Source organism: Hesperophylax consimilis, chromosome 4 (assembly GCF_061612785.1).
Source record: "Hesperophylax consimilis isolate HC1 chromosome 4, BYU_Hcon_1.0, whole genome shotgun sequence".
NCBI lineage: Eukaryota > Metazoa > Arthropoda > Insecta > Trichoptera > Limnephilidae > Hesperophylax > Hesperophylax consimilis.
The window spans coordinates 32,444,435-32,464,789 of NC_142839.1; the positions used below are offsets into that span (position 1 = coordinate 32,444,435).

Sequence of the window (20,355 nt, forward strand, 5' to 3'; positions counted from 1 at the left end):
ATCACTTCACATTCTTTTTAAACGTGTGTTTTTATTTTGAGAAGTTATAATGATCAATATTTTCAACAATTTGGATATCATGTGAACTTATCATAATAACTCAGTCTGCCAACTTAGAAACAACAAAATTATTGCAAAAACGAATTCAAATATTGTTATTAAATTACTTTGATGGTTGTATACTAACATATCTATTTCATAACATATATATAAATATATTATTCTTTGATGAAAAGCTTATTTTTTGGCTTACAAATAAATTAGCTTAGCTTTACAAGGTAATCGACAGAACCATCCATAAATCACAGGGAGAAATGACTAGATATTATTATTGCATGGCAGATTTGTTAGTAATAATTTGATTGACATTATTATATAATGAAAAAGGCAAGGTTTGTGAAATCTTATAAAAAATTGCAGTCGTCTTTTGAGCAAAAAGCTCCGATAAATAGAATTTTTCAGTATTATTATATTCTAAAATGTACAAATAGAAATATGTATTTAAAGCAAATATTAAAAATACAATATATTATTAATTTGTGTCAGTGGTGCCCATGCGATAATTGCTTGTGTTCCATATAAAAATGTATAAATTTTAGCAATTTTCGAGAGATATATATTTTGGCTTATCAATGGACTAGGCGGCAGGAATTGTCCTGTTATTAATATAATTTACCTAGGCGGCCACCTGACTATTTCACTCATTGCATTGAAAACAGGAAAATATGACGAACCTTTTCAAAAACATCCGATGTTGTACTATCCACAGTCAAAGAGAGGAAATCATTTTCATCAGGAAATCAGATTCCATCATCAAGAAGTGAAAAATAGAAGCACCCGTATGCGGCCGCAGGTGGACCCAAATCACCAATGAAACATAGATTAAAGCAATAACCTAACCAGTTAAAAATATACTCAAACAATTGTTGGACCACTGTTTGATTTCCTTGAAAAATTAAAATTAATCAACAATATTAAATAAATTATTTGCATTTTTAAAACTGAAATACTATTTCAGGGCCATTAATTTAAAAAATAAGTCCACCCAATTTTACAAACAGTTGGTAACCTGAATTTAAAACAACATTTTACCTTTCTTCCAATAATTAGTGTGGCTTGATATACCTGATTGAAACAATTAAGGTTAAACGCAACGCTCGTTGTATTCTACGTGTTCACAGATGGCGTTAATTAATTAATTTTGTTTAAATACGCTTTTGCAAGGTATTGCTTTACAGTATTAAGACAAATTATTTGTTTGCGCCCTCATATACGCAATATGAATATGAATAAATAGTTTTGTCCATATAAAAACTCAATTCTATCGAGAAAGGCATACAAATACAATATTGGATTGAATCATCGGTAAAATATTGTATTTGTGTGCCTTTCTCGAAAGAATTAAGTCTTTGAACGAACAAAACTATTGATTCATATTCATATTGCGTATATACGGGTGCAAACAAATGATTTGTCTTAATATTGTAAAGCAATACCTTGCAAAAGCGTATTTAAACAAAATTAATTAATTAACGTCATCTGTGAACACGTAGAATACAACGAGCGTTGCGTTTAACCTTAAACACATCTTTCGTTATAATCTACGTGTTCATAGATGGCGTTAATAAAATAATTAAATTAACGTCATCTTTGAACGCATACATTATAACATATTTATGTGTTCTGTAGAATTCCTAATCTGCTCTTTCATAGATGGAGCTAATTTAATTATTTTAGGAAAATTGTTTTTTTATCAATTAGTTATGCTGATGAAGTATTTGTTTGCGTCCGTACATATGCAAAAACTGAACTCTTTCAAGAAAGGTATACAAATACAATATTGTATCGGTGATTCAATCCAATATTGTATTTGTATGCCTTTTTTGAAAGAGTTGAGTTTGTATACGGACAAAACTCTTTATTCATATTCATATTGCGTGTGTACGGGCGCAAATGAATAATCTTAATATTTCAAAACGAAATTTGAAAAAGTGTTTTTTCCTAAAATATTTAAATTAGCACATCCATCAAAAAGCAGATTATGAATTCTTTCAAGAATAAAAATATAATGATATAATGCTTCACACTTCAGGTTAATTTTTTTCTTACAGTACATAACTTAGGTGATGTTTGTTTGAATTAACATTATGTCTCAAAGGGTGAAAATATTTTGCAGCACTTAGCACTTGAAATTTATCCAGAGTACAAACACAGTACACATAATAGTCACGTGTATTATATTATTAAAAGCTTCGTTTTCTCGGTGGAGATGAGAGGCAGGCGTGTGAGGCAATCAAGCAGCGCATGCCTAGTATTGTGTGGATGTACACTTTGGCGCACACTGCTCCGCGGAGACAAATCCACACAACACTAGGCGTGCGTTGTGGGACTGCTTCATTCACCTGCTTCTCGTGGAGTCGAAGCTATTGGGAGCGCACATCGCAATACGTGTCACACCAGGGTTTTAAAGTCCAACATCGACATGATAACAGTTTTTTTATCAACAATATCAGTTATTAGTCGACATTCCCGAGCACGGTCACGCTACGAGTTCTTCTGCGCCCACTTAAGGTCGTCGGCGCGCGGTCTACAGCCCGTGACATGTTGGATGACGGCCTCGAGTGCGGACCAGAAGCACAGCTTCTCGAGCGGCCAGTTGAGCCAGCCCGTGGTGATACAGAAGTAGGTGTCGTGGGGAGCCACATGGTGGATTCGGTGGTGGCGACGAGGCAGGATGATGCGCCGCTCCTGTAGCCACACCACCCAGCAGGGCAGGCCGAAGTACGTGTGCGACCACTTGTGGATCTAAGGACCAACAATCAATGTTATAAATATGTAACTGTATGATTTTCGGGTCTCCTACATAGGAAAATGGATACTCCATCAAGCAAAACACAATTCAATCAAACTGACTAGGTAATAAACTTAGTTTGCAAAACTTATATAATATGCAACGTTTAAAAATAAATCTAATGTATAGCGGGTTGAAACGATTTAATTTTAATTGATCAACTTATATTAAACGACAAGATTTATAACTAAAAACTTGATCAACTTTGTTGAAAGAAGGTTCACACTTGTCAATATGCTTTCAAGAGTAGGGTTGATCAACTAAAATTTAAACATCTGAACCCGCTTATAGGTAGGTACTAGTGATGGGTCCAGTTTATGGGGGAGCATAGTTAACTTTGGTCCCCAAACTATTAGCGATGGGTCATGGCTTAGTTTATTAAGAGAGGGAGCCACAGTACCAGCTCAATAAACAATACAAACACCATAAAAATACACGAATGTTTAAACACCAACATCTGCGATTGCCCTCCTCTAGAAAAAACAGAACAAATAAAGTATCTAGGAATCGTAATTGACCATAACCTTAGATGGATACCTCACATCAAACATATCACAAATAAACTTCTCAAAACAATCCACATTTTCCTTAACATAAGAAACATATATAAAATAAAACAATTGAAAACAATATATTTTGCACTCTGCCAATCAATAATAGAATATGGAATTATTGCTTGGGGAGGAGCAACAAACTCGGCTATCAATTACATAGAAACCGCACAGAAAACGATCTTAAAGGTAATACTAAAAAAACATAGACTGACCGATAAAGACAAAATATTCAACAGCTGTGACGTACTAGATATACGCCAATTATACGTTAAAACACTACTAAACTACATTTTTAACAAAAAAAATAAATTTCAACATACACAAAATAACACTAACAGACCAGTTAGACAAGCGTACAAAGAAAACATTAAAACTCCAACAGTAAATTCAACATTTGGACAAAGACACTACCAATACCATGCTATAAAAGCTTTCAACAGTCTAAAAATTGAAATTAAAATTGAGGAAAATAAAAATAAATTCACACACAAAATTACAAAATGGATTAAACAACAAAAAAGACAATATTACCAAAATGTCATAGCATAAAATAAAAATAAAACCTACACGTAACACACAAAACCAACATAAACACACATCACTCACAAACACACAAGATTATTTTCATTGTATTATTTTTTTAATTTTAAATGTATTATTATGTATTTTTATTTTTAATTTTAAATTTATTATTTTCTTTTCAAATTTACTATCTTCTCTTTAAATGTAATATGTAGATAAGATTTTCATATTATAAAATGAAGGCCTCAGCACGGGCAAGCCACCCAGTGAGGCCTACATTACTGGAAAACATAAATTGTAACAAAATAATGTACCAAATAAAAAAAAAAATATATATATATTTTCGTTCGGCTCAAAGAGTGGACTCACTTAAATGACGGCTCAATTGAACGAGAGCCGTGAGCTCAGATAATATTAGGAATGAATGAATGAAAATTGAAAACAAATCAACCCGTAATAAAAAACAAAGTTTTTTTACTATAATACATATATTTTCAATTTTAGGGCCGTTACTTGAGCCGGCTAGTAGCCAATTTCAGTGCGTGTGCACATGTGCGCTTGTATGTGCGTGAGTCCTACCAAAATTGTCATCGAAAACCATCTGCTGAGTTTCAGCTCTATCGGATGGCGGTAAGTGGGTTAATTTCCAATTCCAAGATTTGCATTCATTCATTAACGAAAACAAAATCAAAATTCAAATAGATGAATTTGAAGAGGCGATATTATAAAAAAATGTATCTAAAAATAATATACATAGTATACGAGTACATATCATACACAACCGTACCAATAATTACAAACATAGCGCCCCTGAGGTGATATCTCACAAAAGCGGCTCTATACAAATTATTCAATAAATTAAAATTGCATATTTTTTTATTACTGCCTTAATAATTTTACTGTTAATACTTTATTTTATTTCTTAATATTTCATTTCAGTTCGTTTAATTTTACTTAATTTTAACGCATTACATTTTATTTACAAACATATTTTGTGTTACAAAATTGTAAATTGGGGGCCTAAGTGATGCTAACATTACCGAATAATATTTTATACAAAAATATTGCTAATGTATCAATAAAAAAGAATAAAAAAGTTTTATGCGAGTTTTTAAAAGAAAGGATGGGCCAGACGCTCAATTTGCATTTCTATACATTATGCTACGTATAAACAGGACAAAATTTCCGCGAGCTTATCCGCCAATTATGGGAAAGTGTACGAACACAAAGGACGCGTGTTTCGACTTTCAGATTATCGGTGCTCAGTGCCCAAGTTCGTCGGCGGCAGTTGGCGCCGACTTGTGGACTCGTACAACGCGAAGATTTTTTTACTTTATGAGAATACTTTCTTGAAATTAAGATATAAAACTTGTGTAGAGTGTTTCTTTTATCCCAGACTGGCGATTTGTTGAAAACAGCGGCAATTAACAGGTCGCTCATGTTGACACTATCTTCCTGCTCAATAAAATGAGCGCCACTAACCGGCGTCACCGGCGAGTAGGAATTAAGAATTCATACCGGGAAAGCTTATCGGCGCCGGCTAAGCCTTCACTATGTGCGGTCTCATACGTTTACATACAAACATTCTCGTGGGCGCTTCTGCGCAAGTCGGCCGCCTACGCGCCGACTAATCAAAGGAACGAAGCAACCACAAACGGTTCGAAACGCCGCTTTCGGTTGCTTTGCGGTGAAAATTTTGTCGGTTTTATTCGCACCCTTATACCCCGTCACACAGAGCGATTTTAGTTGATCATGTCGGAGTTGAATGACACTTGAAAGCTAATCGACAAGTGTGAACAGCATTTCAACAGAGTTGATCAAGTTTTTAGTTGAACGACGAAAGTTGATAGCCCGTCTACTTTTGTTGTTCAAGTATGAGTCATCGTTCGATTTTCCCGCCGAATTGAACTATGTTTCAAGTCACTTGCGATTTTTAGTTCCCTGCGGTCGAAAGTAGACGTCAGACGTCCCTACTTAGTAATTTATTTATGCGTACCTAGTACCTACCATCATGGCATCTACTTCTAACGCTATCTCTCAATATAGTGTTAAGCACCCAATTCGTTTCTTCTTATAATCAATTATCTGGTCCACATACAACGTTTTTTGCGCTTTTTAATATTCTACAGTTCGTTCCGTAAAGGGTTCGAAATCATGCGATCACGCAGCGATAAATTCAATCGACGCCATCTTGATTAACAATATCAGTTCGAGTTAAATTGAAACGTCTGACGCCTTTTATAGAACGCTCGAAAACTTTCGTCGCTCAACTAAAAACTCGAACAACTCTGTTGAAAGGCTGTTCACACTTGTAGATTCGCCTTCAAGTGTCATTCAACGCAGACTTGATCAATTAAAATCACCCAGTGTGAATGGCGTATTAGATAACCCTTTCTGTCAGATTTCTACACGCTACGTGGTTTATTTATGACGCTACGTTTTCCAGAAAATTGTGTACTTAGCACATAATTTAACACAATTTTATTCTTCCGAATAACAATTGAGACAGGTAGTGAACTATCGTACCGAATACCGTAACGAATGAAAGTGATTGATACGTAAGCGAAAGCGGGTGTTATTAGTGTCTGGACATCAAGTATAACAAACATCAATAGATGTTACTGTCAGTCCATTTTGCTATAGCGCCATTGAAAACCAAATTAAAACAGTTTATTTCAATTAGGTTAATAATGGAGTAGAAAACTCATATTTCTATTTAAAATAAGACATGCATTTAAAAAAATCTAAATCCGTAGAAATAAACTTAGTTAGAAAAAACTATTTTACGGTTAGTATCTACTTATAGACCATCCATCCTGGAGAAAAATGTTAAGTTTTGTGGTAGTTTTAGACTTTTAGAACTAGTTGCATGTTCACAGTTTCGTTAAGGCCCCGTAGTAAGCGTTCAAAAATGGTTTGAAAGGGAGATATGTAAATACCAATGTTAGGTTAGGTTAGTAATATTATAAAACGATAATAAGTTAGCGAAAATTAAGAAAATATTTAATAAAACACGACTCGTTTGAAATAGAGTAAAAATCTCTCGACAAATGCTTTATTTGCATTTAAATATACACTACGATTTTTTTTCACGCCTATAACATTAATATGTAATAATAACAGAACCAAACATGTTTTTAATAATTTCCGGAGCTTACTTTGCGATTTTTCTTCTATGGAGGGAATTTCATATAATTAACGTTTCGGCATAACAAATTATAGATTTTATTTTCAAAAATAACATATTTTTAAAACCTTAAACTTATAGAGTTAACGAGAAACTTGTTATACATCGGTAGAAATTAGGCAAGCAGGACTTAATAACTATAAGACATTCCATTTAAAAAATGAACATTTTTAGGGCATTAAATTTCTTAAAATGCAGGGTACCTGCGTAGGTAGGTTTTATTAGGTCTTAAGTATAACCTAACAAAAATAATCCAACTTTTTTCTCACTTTAAAAGTATCGGAGAGTTAATGTTCGAAGATGTAGGAAATTAAACCGTTTTTCTCGTATTATGAGGTGTATTTTTAGCCCTAACGACCTTATAAAGGTGCACCCACACATGGGGATATTTATAGAAATACACATGTGATGTATTAAGTAATCCGCCCAAAATTGTGTATAGTGGCCTTCTATATTCTCCTTAATCTTAATAATATGGAACCTTGGCTGAAATGTTTGTTCTTTGGAGCTTACGAACATGGCACATTTCGTAAGTATATTTTACCACTTACTTGCATATTAAGAAGTTCACAACTGAATAGAGAAAATCACATATAACTCTTATACTTTTAAAGGTGAGTCTGTTTGTTTATAAGTATTTAAAAAAAAATAATACATAGTTAAACGCCCATATTTGAACCTCGTTCCTGGGTGGAGTCGTGAGGGATTGCGTACTGTTCAGAAACGTTATGTTGAAATTTCTCGTTGGCGACGCGCGCCAGCACGGTCACCGCAAAGTCGTCCCCGTTCGTCTCGTTCTTCCTTAAAGTTAAGTTAGTTAATATGTAGGTACCTGGTTAGTCATGGCCACGAATATGGAGCACAGGAACCAGTAGCACGACCAGCGGAAGTCCGCCTGGATGGTCTCCTCGGGTGCGGTGAGCAGGTGCCAGGCTAGGCGGGCCAGCACGGGCACCGTCACCGCGAAGTTGTCCCCGTTCGTCTCAATGAAGTCGTGTCGCGTAATTGATGTGGGGTCGATGTGGTGCTCGCGGAATGGCCGCAGGAAATTCTGGAAAACACACAAATAAAGCGTATTAGATATTTATGTGATATCTGAATTCTCCCAATCGACTAGAAGTGTGTGATTATGTTTTTTTTGTTAATTTTTTGCTAACGGAGAAAGGAACAGGGAATAGGAAAGCTATAGAGCAGAATTTCCCGAACTTATTTGGATTCCCTCCCCCCCTTTCTCCTTCAAGAAAAACCTTCAGTTTTTTTACCAATAACATTGACAAGGTTGCAACACTGTATATCGTATTTTTTAGCTATTTTAAAATACACACATAGACTCTAGAAACTGGTTGTAATGTGCATTTTCTGCGTTTCCTTCGAAAATAAAGCACGCCAAAACAGGCTTCGACATAATTGGTGAGCATAATTCTTGAAACGAAACGTGATTGCTTATTATAATATTTAGCTTTGTCGATATGAATATTTGACACTACGTCAATTTAACTTAAGTATCACTTTGTAAATTAAAAAAAAACATTCCTTTTTTTACAAGAATTATTTAAGTTAGTTCATAGCAGGTAATTTTACTTTACACTTACTACTTACTTTAGATAGTTCATAGCAGGTAACTTTACTTTATAATTACTTTAGATAGTTCAACTTTACTTTATACTTACAACTTACTTAAGATGGTTCACAGTAGATAACTTTACTTTATACTTACTACTTACTTTAGATAGTTCATAGTAGGTAACTTTATTTTATACTTATTACTTACATGTCTTCAATAACGATTAATTGGTTTAATATAATTTTGAAATTTTTTCTTCCGTAAGTGAAAAAAGTACTTATAATTATTTATTTATAATACAGATTTTACCAGCACGTAGCCGAAAAACATTAACCGGCGATTCCAGATCGTATTCCCAAAAAGAGTAGATGACATTAAAAAAAATTAAAAACAAAAAAAACATTTTCCAACCACACGTCGCCCCTGGTACAGTTTAGTGCATCACGTGAAATGCACTCAGAAACGTTTCTGCATCACCGCAGATGAGAAGGAGCGCGAATCACGTGATCCGATGCGAGGTGTGACAGTGTACCAAGAGAAAAATAATATTTGGGTCTGAAATTGATAAAAAATGACACTATACATCTTTACTCCGAATATGCCCAGAAATCGCTGGTTAAAGTCTTTCGGGTACATGCTGGAACACCCTGTATACGGGTGTTTTTTTTCTTCACATTTCATATATATATACTGAATCCACAATACATACAGGAGTAAACATGAAGTAAATAGTTGGCTCACACAGAGTAGAAAAAATTTACAATTGTATTTATTGAAATGTTCTTCTTGATGAATAAACTTTCACAAATCTTTCCATTGAAGTTTAACGAGTAGGTACTTGCGGAAGGTACGAGTAGTTAATTAAGGATCGCAATGGAAACAATTATTATTCAAGAGTAGGCAACACTTTCCTGGAAGCCCGCCAATTATTCAGTATGTGAAAGCAACTCAATGGGTTCTTTAACAATTCCATTTGCGGCAACAAAGAAAAACAGAAAAATAAACTTTAAAGAATATACACGGAGGATACCATTTTAAGTACTTATTTGCGGACGATTCTAATAAAAATGAACAGTTTCCGAATAACTGGTAATATTAATTTATTGACTCATTGACCAATAATTGATGTAAAAATTCGTTTTCCGGCCTAGGAAAGCAATATAATGATCCCGCTGAACCGCAAACAACAACAAACTTTTTACTGGCTTTAAATACCCGGCTTCGACTGAAATTTGAATTGAAAAGTAGGGAATAAACAATGTGGCGTCTAGTTTTATTTTTGATAGTTAAATGAATGGATGTTTCAAAGTTTCAAAGCTTCGAAGATAAATACAATGTTGTCCTCGACATTTCAGAAAAAAAGTTGCACAAATTGCATGATAAGAGTGCTCATTGTTTGAATGTTTTGCGGCTCCAGACAAACAGATTTTATTTATTTCTAAGTAATATTTAGTATGGTTTTTATCTATTAGGTACCTATCGTTTTTACATTCTCGTAATTTTATAAAAATTTCAAATTATCAAATAAAAATTTTTAAGCTCTGTTGTTTTTTTAAAAATGCTTACATTTATCTGAAATTCACTTTTATTTTCCGTAATGAATAAATGCAAATCTTGGAAGCGAATAACTTAATTTGACAATCACGTAGATACACGTGAACATATACGCATTTCTCTGAAAACGGATGACATTAATGCAGTTAATAATCGAAATAAATGTCGTTTCTACCCGATCAGCATTTGGCGAGGTTGGTAGAGCTGCCGACTCCAGTCCCTGCGTAGGAAGGTTCAATCCTAAGTCATTATTCCTAAAATTATATCCTATGTCATTAGTCCTAAAATTATATATATTTAACGTTTTAAAAAACAATTAAAAATAGATGTATTATAGTAATTTTTTTTTTTTACGGGTTGATGTTTTTACCGTTTAATTTTTATTTTTTCTGACTGTTTACAGTTGAGTTGCTTTCATGCGATGTTAAAACTGCTTATAGGTGAATACAAAAATAAATCCGTGTTAACAACCGAAAGAAATCGTAAACCGAATTTTTTATTACCTCCGGCAATTTTGTTTATTTTTAATTTAGTACAAATGTGGCAACCAAATTCGACTAAAATACACAAGGAAAGTGCACGTCGTCTCATCGGTTGAAATTAATTTAGCACCAGAGGAAAACCAAATTCAAACAGGGTATTTGAATATGGCTAGTAAAGGTGCATTACTGCTTTCGGTGGAAATAGACATAATACTCACTTAGGCTAACTAACTATGTTTTATAGTGTACCTACATCATCAGTTTATCGATCTTGTAGTGCAAAAGAAAAATAAGCACAAATGCAACAAAAAATGCTGATTTCACACCTTTGCCGTGTAAAAATACAATACCTCGATTTTATTTTTAATTTAACTCGATTTTTATGTTTCTTTAACCAATTGGCATCCGGATTGTTGAGTTAAAAAATTGGCCTTCACCTTCGAATTAATTTTTAAAATCTGTACCAAATCTAATGTAACTCTTAAACCCTACTTTTAAACGTAATAATTGTTTATATTTACTTCTGTATTGGATCAAGTTATGTAAAAAATATATTTTGAGTTAAAAAAAATAATAATATGAGTAAATGTGGATATAAAAATATTTATTAAAGCATGTTTTCTTAATTTTTTTTTCAATCTCATTGGCATAATTTTTATTTACGTAAATAATAATATATATACCTATAACGAAAAATTTAATTTGTTATGATAGTCCTCAAAGTATCTAGCACGCGTTTTTCAAGCAAGGTTAACGACACCGGAACCACACTCACCATTAGCTAACAAAACTTAATTTGTCATTATCAGGGAAAAACTTTACCCGCATATTATTACCAACACTATTAAATAAAAGCTTAATTATCTATAGAGCGATTGGCATTTAAAATTTGAAACCCAGGTGTCAACTATATGTCCATTATTCGTTCTAAGCCGACATACTTTAGACCCGCCTACACTCCCGCCGCACAGTGGGCTGAAAATCGCCTTTCATAGACATAGAGACTTGAATTTTCAAGGGTATTTTTTTTGGCTAGAAATGGATTCTGCTGATTATTATTATGCTATAAAATTTCGTATGAAGCAATTGCGTGTACAAATGAAGAAGTTATCATTTTTTTAAGAAAAAATTGTATGGCACTGACATTAAAAATGAGGCTATCTCTGGAATCACAAGGTTGGCCATTATATCCTTAATACACACAGATATACTACTATTTATTTGTATTTTTTGACATACTTCGTATTGTGGCGCAACTTGCGCTTTTTTTTTTAAATCCTCAAGGTTGAAAAAAAACTTTTTTATGTTGATGATTCATTTTAATGCTTAAATGCTTTACATATGAGTATGCTTTGTCTAGTTTACAATATTTTATTGACACTATAAACCAAAACAGTCTAAGAAATAACAAATTGAAAATATCTCCGGAGTAAAAATAAATGCCGTCGACGGGAATTGAACCTGCACCTTCCGATGTCCGGTCAGCTGCTCTGGATCACTGAGCTACGTCGGCTTATTTCCAACATGCTAAATAATTCAATATGTACTAGTACTTCAATCAACAATTACCGCTTATTATATTTATTCACCTGTAAACAACCAACTTTATTTTGCAGAAAGACTTTGTAAGTGCTAAATTTCCCACTAGATGGCGTCGAGACCTACTATATCTACATTTGTTGGTGAAATATTTTGACTTGTCAAATATTATTCTTTTTTAATGATAAACATTAGTAAAAAAATAATATTGAAACCGTGTTTAAGCTTTGACGCATTTTAAAATACGTTAAACAGATGAAATTAACCCCCTAACGACAGTTTTTTTTTTCGGAATGGATTTACTCGAAAACGAAATTTCTTATCAGAAGAAGAAGAAGAAGAAAATAATATCCTAACTGGTGACTTTAATATAAATTTCAAAAATTTGAATGATACATATACTAAAAGACTTAAAAAAATTATCCAAGCATCGGGAATGAAACAACTTGTTAAAAGTGAGACACGAATAACGGATAAATCCAGGACGTTAATTGACCTTGTCATATCCAACAGATTAGATTTGAATGTAAAAGTTCTAGATAAGCCAAAAATAACCGACCATAACCTTATCCACATTACAGATAACACAAAAAGAACTAATACGAAAACCAGCAAAGAAATAAAATACAGAAATTATAAAAAATATAACAGTGAAAGGTTAATTGAACTTCTGGGTGATATGAATGAACTTCATCAAATGGAATTTAATGAAAAGTCTAAATTATTAATAAATAACCTTCAAGAAGTAATCGACCAGTTAATACCAATCCAAACTACTAAAATAAGAGGAACAAATAAATGGTATAACATAAAACTACAATCAATACAATATGAAAGAGATAGACTGTACAAAATTGCAAAAATCTCAAGAAACTCACAAGACTGGAAAGCATTCAAAAATGCAAGAAATAAATACTCAAAACAACTGAAAGTTTGTAAGAACGATTACTTCAAAAATAAAATTATCTGTGAAAAAAGAGACACTAAAAAAATGTGGAAAACCATAAAAGGATTAATGCAAACTGAAGATAAAGGGATAAAACATGACATTGAATTTCCACATCAGATACAGGGTAGCATACAAAACTGCTTCAACAAATATTTTGTAAACAGCATAACGGAATTACATCAGAGTATACCAATACTGAAGGAAGACAACAGCATGAGGAATGTTCCCCTAAACCGAGAAAAACTTGTGTTTAAAGAGATTGATGAAACATATCTTTTACAGATTCTAAACAGCACCAAATCAAAAGAGAGTCCAGATGGAATAAGTTTTACGGTTTTAAGGGATGCAATGCCAGTGATAGGACCTCATCTACTGAACATAATAAATGAATCGTTAAGAAGTGGAAAATTTCCAAACACATGGAAAACATCTATTGTGATCCCGATTCCGAAAGTTGTTAATACCAGAAAATGTGAAGAATTTAGACCTATAAATATGTTACCAAAATATGAACAGGTACTAGAAATTGTAATAAAGAAACAACTCGTTGAGTATTTGGAAAAATATCATATATTATGTGACGAACAATCAGGATTCCGTAATAATAACTCTTGTGAAGCTGCATTAAACATTGTGATTGATACATGGAAGAAAGAAACAGATAATAAAAAAATCACCATTGCAGCATTCTTAGATTTTAAAAGAGCATTTGAAACGATAGAAAGGAAAAAACTTTTGGAAAAATTAGAAGATATAGGTCTTTCTGAAGTAGCTCTAAATCTTTTCAAAGAATATCTCCATGAAAGAAAACAGGTAACAAAAGTGGAAAGCTCAGAATCAGAACCGATAGAAAACAACCTCGGTGTTCCACAAGGGTCGGTATTAGGTCCAATTCTATTCATTATTTACATTAATGATATAATTAAAACCATAAAACATTGCAAAATTAGATTATTTGCAGACGATACATTAATCTATATTTCATGTGAAGAGTACATAGATGCAATCAATAAATTAAATGAAGACCTACAAAATATAGCGAAATGGCTGAAATTAAACAAATTAAAACTGAATGTCAACAAAACAAAATATATGGAAATAGGCAACAAAACGCATAACACAGAGTTAAAATTGACAATTAATGACGAAAAAATTGAAAAAGTAAATGAAATTAAGTACCTAGGTGTGATACTAGATTCAAAACTAACTTTCGCAGCAAATTTTGAATATGTGCTAAAGAAGGTATCTAAAAAAGTCAATTATCTTAGAAGATTAAGAAATAAACTAAATGGAAACACTACAGAGCTGATTTATAAAACTATAGTTGCTCCACATTTAGATTATTGCTCTACTATGTTGTATTTGGCCAATGAAGGAAACTTGAACAAGCTAGATGTTATACAGAATAGAGCTATGAGATGTATACTAGGAAAAGGAAAATACGCAAGCATAGATCAAATGAGAGAACAGCTAAATTGGATTTCTATAAAAAAGAGACTATTATTTAATGTGTTAATTTTTGTACATAAAATCATGAACAACCAAATGCCAAAATATTTTAAGGATGAAATTGTTTTTAATAGAGATGTTCATAATTACGAAACCAGAAATGTAAATAGGATTAGATTGCCACATATGAAAAAAACAAAATCACAGAACTGCCTAATGTACAAAGGACTAAAAATGTATGATGAAATGCCTGAAAGTCTGAAGAATGAAGGAAGAATGAATGTATTTAAAAAGAAATGTTATATTTATTGTAAAAATATGTAAAATTACAAAATGAAATATGATCTTGTTTATATTAGTTTATATTCCAATGTATAAACTAACTCAATAAATAATAAAAAAAAAAAAAAAAAAAAAATCAAAAAAAGTTATACTACAAAATCGACTCAGTTTCCCGCTAGGACTACATGTATCCGGACACCGTGTAATACGATGAATAGATGATTGAACACTTATCATCATATTTCAAGCACCTTTTTATCCCATCTATCTGCAGGTAATAAGACAATTTGACTGTGTTCAGAATTAAAATGAACCAATGGACTACAAAATCTGATAGAACACGATACCATTGTAAGATTCAGTAGGTCCAAATATTGCGATGGCTGGGTATGTAGAAAGAATGTTAGGTGATATATAACGCCGAAAATCACGACCAAGTAGGTGTGCTAGAATGCCGAAATAGAATATTTAATAATTGTAATATATTTGCCTTTTGTATAATGGCGGAATAATAGTTCCCTGATATAAAGCGAATAGAAATTTTGAATGATTACAAATCAAGAATAAAAATCTGGCTGAAAGAGATTAATGAAAAAAAAATTAAAAACGACATAGAAAACTAATAAAACCGAAACGAATAACTATAGTTCGCCTCAGCACAGGTCACCCTAGTGAGGACTAAGAAATTCTATTTACACTACACATATTTAATATCATATTTTGTACCTACGTACAATGTTTAAATAGTCCCTTTAAAAAAATATAAAAATAGTCAACAGACATAATTTATTTATTTATATTTATATTTTAAATGCATATTTACAGAATAAAAAAATTCCAATAACAAAGATACATTTTACAAATACACAATCATAATTGCCTAATTTGCGATTTAAATTTATTAATGCTCACGTGGAAAATGTCGATGTCAGAGGCTAGTGAGTTTAGAAGGACTATCATTATGGTAGTAATCAACACCATCCGGAAGCCGGAAGACAGGTGATATTGAAGATAATCGCACAACTCTGTCTATGGTTTACCTTCTCGATGAACGGCAGGTTCCCGGCGCCCCAGGAGTCGGTCGCCCTACTGACACACTTGCGAAGCCGGAGAGGAAGTTCGCCCCTGAGGCGGCCTTCAGACGCACGTGCCGGCCCAGGCACCACAGGGTTAGTCATTACAGCCTGATTATAGACAGTTTACCTTCCCGATGACCGGTAGGTCCACGGCGCCCCAGGAGTCGGCCGCCCAATGCGCCAGACCGGAGAGGAAGTCCGCCGTGAGGATACCGGCAAGCGCGGCCAGGGCTACCCCCGAGGCTGTCTCCAGACGCACGTGCCGGCCCAGGCACCACATGTTTACGGCCATCAGCGTCAGGCAGATGCTCACGCAGACGCACTCCTGGATGCGCTTTCCTGTGAATAAAATAAGACTGTGTTAATCTATATCTCAATATTTGCCGTATTTTCAAAATAATTAGTCTTCTCATATCACGTCCATTGCTTCCAATTAGGGAATGCAATCTCGGTATACCGGGATCCCGAAAAACCGGGATCCCGCAGACATTTTGCGGGACTAATCTCGGTCGAAAATTTTGCGGGATCCCGCTGGACTGGCGGGATTACAGAGAAGCTTCTACAACTGCATCGACGTTCAGTTCTTCCACATCGGCTCATTGTGAACCTCAACCATCAACAAATAAAATCACTGACCATTTTTCAAGCGAAAACAATACCGTCGAAAAGAGGGTATCACGAATGGTAACAATTATTTTACAAGCAATAATTATTCGCCTGAAACACTCATCCACATTGAAAAATCTCCTGATAAAAGATACATGACGCCAACGGGACTCGAACCCGTGTCCCTTCGATTTCCGGTCGACAGCTCTGACCACTGAGCTATGGCGGCTTATCTCTTACCCGCGAAATAATTCAATATATACTAGTGTTTCATTCAACAATTACTGCTTGTTACAAGATAGTTTACCATTCCGAGTTTTCTGTACCTCGTCGGATTTGCGAGATCTTTTTAAAGCCGGGGGTTTTAACTTACCAACATCGTCTGATTCTATCAAATTAATGGTTATGAATTACGGCAAGACACTAAAAATGATGGTTATTCAAGATCTTTTAAAGCTGAAAGAGAGCAACTATAGATTTTCCCTCTCTGAATTACTTCGAGTCCGGTGGATTAAAAGGCACATACCTTCAATTCACTTACAATGCGCTAATGACTATCCCCTTTCGCAAACAGATATATTTGTGTTGTTAAAAATTATTTCTACGATTGTAATTATTGCATAAAAAAGTGTGCAGAATAGTATTCAATGTAATGTATTCCATAAATGGCGTCTAATAAAACATGAAAATTAAATTATATAGGTATGCATTGAAAATAGCATTTATTGGTTGGCGTAGTCCGTACCGTAGGCTTAGAAATTTATAGGGTGGCGGAAAAGTGCGCTGAAAGAGTAACACTTGTCTCCCCAGAAACATTTCCTTAGCACTGCAGTACCTACCTCGGTAGGTGAAATAGTTTGCGATAGTCAATAGTCTATCCGTAGAAAAGTTCTGGCGTAGAGAATTGAGTTCAAATCTTTTGGCATTTCAGATAGATAGATTTATTAATCAGAAATCAGCAAAATTTCTCTTCTCTGTTTACGGAAGGTTTTCATTAGTTTTAGTGAATGGTTGTTCTAGATAGAATAAGAAAGTGTGTCCTATTTTGGGCGGAATTAATCCCGTACCCTCAATAATACGACAGATAATCCATAATCAATTTTAATCATTATTCGGAGTGCTTATTCTACCCAGCCCCATGCCTTCGTATCACTCAAACGCCATTATAACAATATTATAATATTACAAATTGTCATTTTCCCTTTTGATTGCTTCGATATAGATAAAAACCAGCAATGACTGAGCATTAAAAGATCAATATGAATAATATTGATTTTGGGAAAACCTTGATGAGAAACATCAAACGTATTGTTCTTGTATCGAAGCAATTCTATGCCATAACTAAATGACTTTATGGCAGTTATCATAATAAACATTTTATTTCGTCTAATTCGTTATTTATGGGGTGTTTGTTTATGTTACAACAGACTTAAAAATATAGGGTGTTTCCGATAGATTATTATTATTCCGGATTTTTTTTTTAAATATTTAAAAATTTCGCAATGTAATGTTTGACATAGATTCGTCATTCAAGAAAACAAAAACGAAATTCAAATAGACGTATTTAAAACTCTGAATCTTACAAAAGGACAATGTACGATTTACGAAATTACGAAAACTTTGTGTAGACTGTTCGAAAATATCGTGAACCGTTAAAAGATTAATTTAAAAAAAATAGGAAACATTTGGCTAACACTATATTTCATTATTGATCTCAACGAATCTGATTTATAAATTAACAAAACATGCCGACTTAAATAATAATTTACGGTTTTTGTTATTTGTTATTGGGGTGTTATGCCGTGTTGCACTAACTTTTTCTTTAGCCAACGTTTCGGACACTATTGCAGTGTCCATCATCAGGGCAGATGTGTTAACACATCATATCACATCTGCCCTGATGATGGACACTGAAATGCTGTTCGAAACGTTGGCTAAAGAAGGAGTTAGCGCAACAGGGAATAACACCCCAATAACAAATAACAAATAACAAAAATACTTTTGGCCGTGAAAATCTTAAATCATAATAATTTACGGTATTTCATTTTAAATAAATTTCTCATGGGCCACCCTTTATATAAATAAAATTAACAAACGTAGGTCAGAACTCAGAACCATTAGTGCTAATGAAATACTTAGCTGAAATAAAATTATAAAAAATTTCCATTATGTGATTTCCATTTTTTTCTGGTGCCCTCTCCTAACGGAGGTTAGATTTCATCAAGGTAATATTTCGTGCAGACTGCGATCGAATCAGTGTGACTGTACTTGTATCAGTTACATAAGTTTCAGCATCTTTATCATGAAATTTATAAATCTCCCCCTCGATATCAACAATTGACAAATTCTATTTGTCGCCCCTCGTAGTACTACCATAGTCACCTAGTAGTTATGTGAGCAGTAGAACCCGCGCCCAAAAAGGTGTGTTTATAACTTTCTCTTGTTTAAAAAATCAAAATCAAAATTTCCTCTGAAATCGTAAGATTTGTAAGTAGATACTTTATTATAAATTTGGAGGATTAATATACCTATGAATCATAAATATTTTAAGTGACATAAAAAATCCAAATAAGGAAATCGAGAGGAAGTTTTGGTTACCGCTGCCCCGGGAACAATTTATTGGATAACCAACACCTGTGCCATAGGTCACCCCAAGTGGTTCGCTCCGTTTGGTGATTTAGCAGGGGTGCCCGGGTTAATAGGGTGAGGCGTGTTCAGCATGCGCCTGCCCACCAGCTGCGTGGAGTACCAGATCGGGAGAGGCTGGTTTGGGAAGACCCTTTCCAACTGGTCTCTCGGCCCATCGCCTTGCGGGATATATTCATATGTCCGTCACTCCATGACAAACTGATCCCTAGATTCCAACCCAACCCTCATATCCTTTACCTTCAGTACTTCCTCTCATTCCTTTCCTTAAAAAAATTCCCTCAATTCATTTTTTTTTAAATTCAATTAGTTTATTCCTATAAAAACATTACAAAATTACATTTTAATTCGTTTTTAAGTACATTTGTAAAATGGTATTATACAGGGTGTATCGGCACGTACCCGACAAACTTTAACCAGCTATTCCTTAGCACATTTGGAGTAAAAAATGTTATGGGTACTTTGCTGTCCGGTAACATTTTTTTTAATAAAAAAATTACTATTCATATTTTCACCACATGTCACCAATGTTTTATCCTTTGTCAAAGTTTGAAAACCCATCTGGCAATATTTTGTTTTATTCTGGCAATATTGAGTTTCGTTGAATAATGTACGTACGTACCTACGTTAGCGCGCTTTTACAATCACAACCAAATGGCACGGCACCATTCGTCTCATTTTCAACTATTATTATTTAGTGTGTACGAAAGAGCGAGGACACTTTTTGACACACTTGCTAATAACAGCTGTTGAACACGAGAAACAATGCAAATGACAGTGACGGAGTGTGGATTTTTTATTTATTTTTTGTTTTTAATGGAAAAAAATGTTACCGGATAGCAAAGCGCCCATAACATTTTTTACTCCAAATGTGATGAGGAATAGCTGGTTAAAGTTTGTCGGGTACTTGCCGATACATCCTGTATAATAAGTAAGCGGTGTATTAACTATACGAGCATCAATAGAGCTTGCCTTTTAAAGGCAACTTCACCGATGCTAAATATGTCGATATCCGAATTAATTCTGTTCAACAGCAAGACTGCTCTCCCCACCGGCATGACCTGCAGGCAAGTTAGTCCTGCAGGCTGGGAGAT

General features: G+C 33.8%; 1 protein-coding gene across 1 annotated transcript in view; it reads right to left on the reverse strand.

Annotated features, from left to right (window-relative positions):
• Nucleotides 1-1,955: 1,955 nt before the first annotated feature.
• Nucleotides 1,956-20,355, reverse strand: part of Kua (Plasmanylethanolamine desaturase Kua) — a 74,859-nt gene continuing 56,459 nt past the window's right edge. Inside the window, exons 2-4 of the mRNA XM_089631409.1 lie at nucleotides 16,137-16,348; nucleotides 7,947-8,165; nucleotides 1,956-2,805 (exon numbers count right to left, since the gene is read on the reverse strand). Coding sequence (XP_089487535.1) covers nucleotides 2,545-2,805; nucleotides 7,947-8,165; nucleotides 16,137-16,348 — 692 coding nt within the window. The 3' untranslated portion in view covers nucleotides 1,956-2,544. The remainder of the gene's footprint in view (nucleotides 2,806-7,946; nucleotides 8,166-16,136; nucleotides 16,349-20,355) is intronic.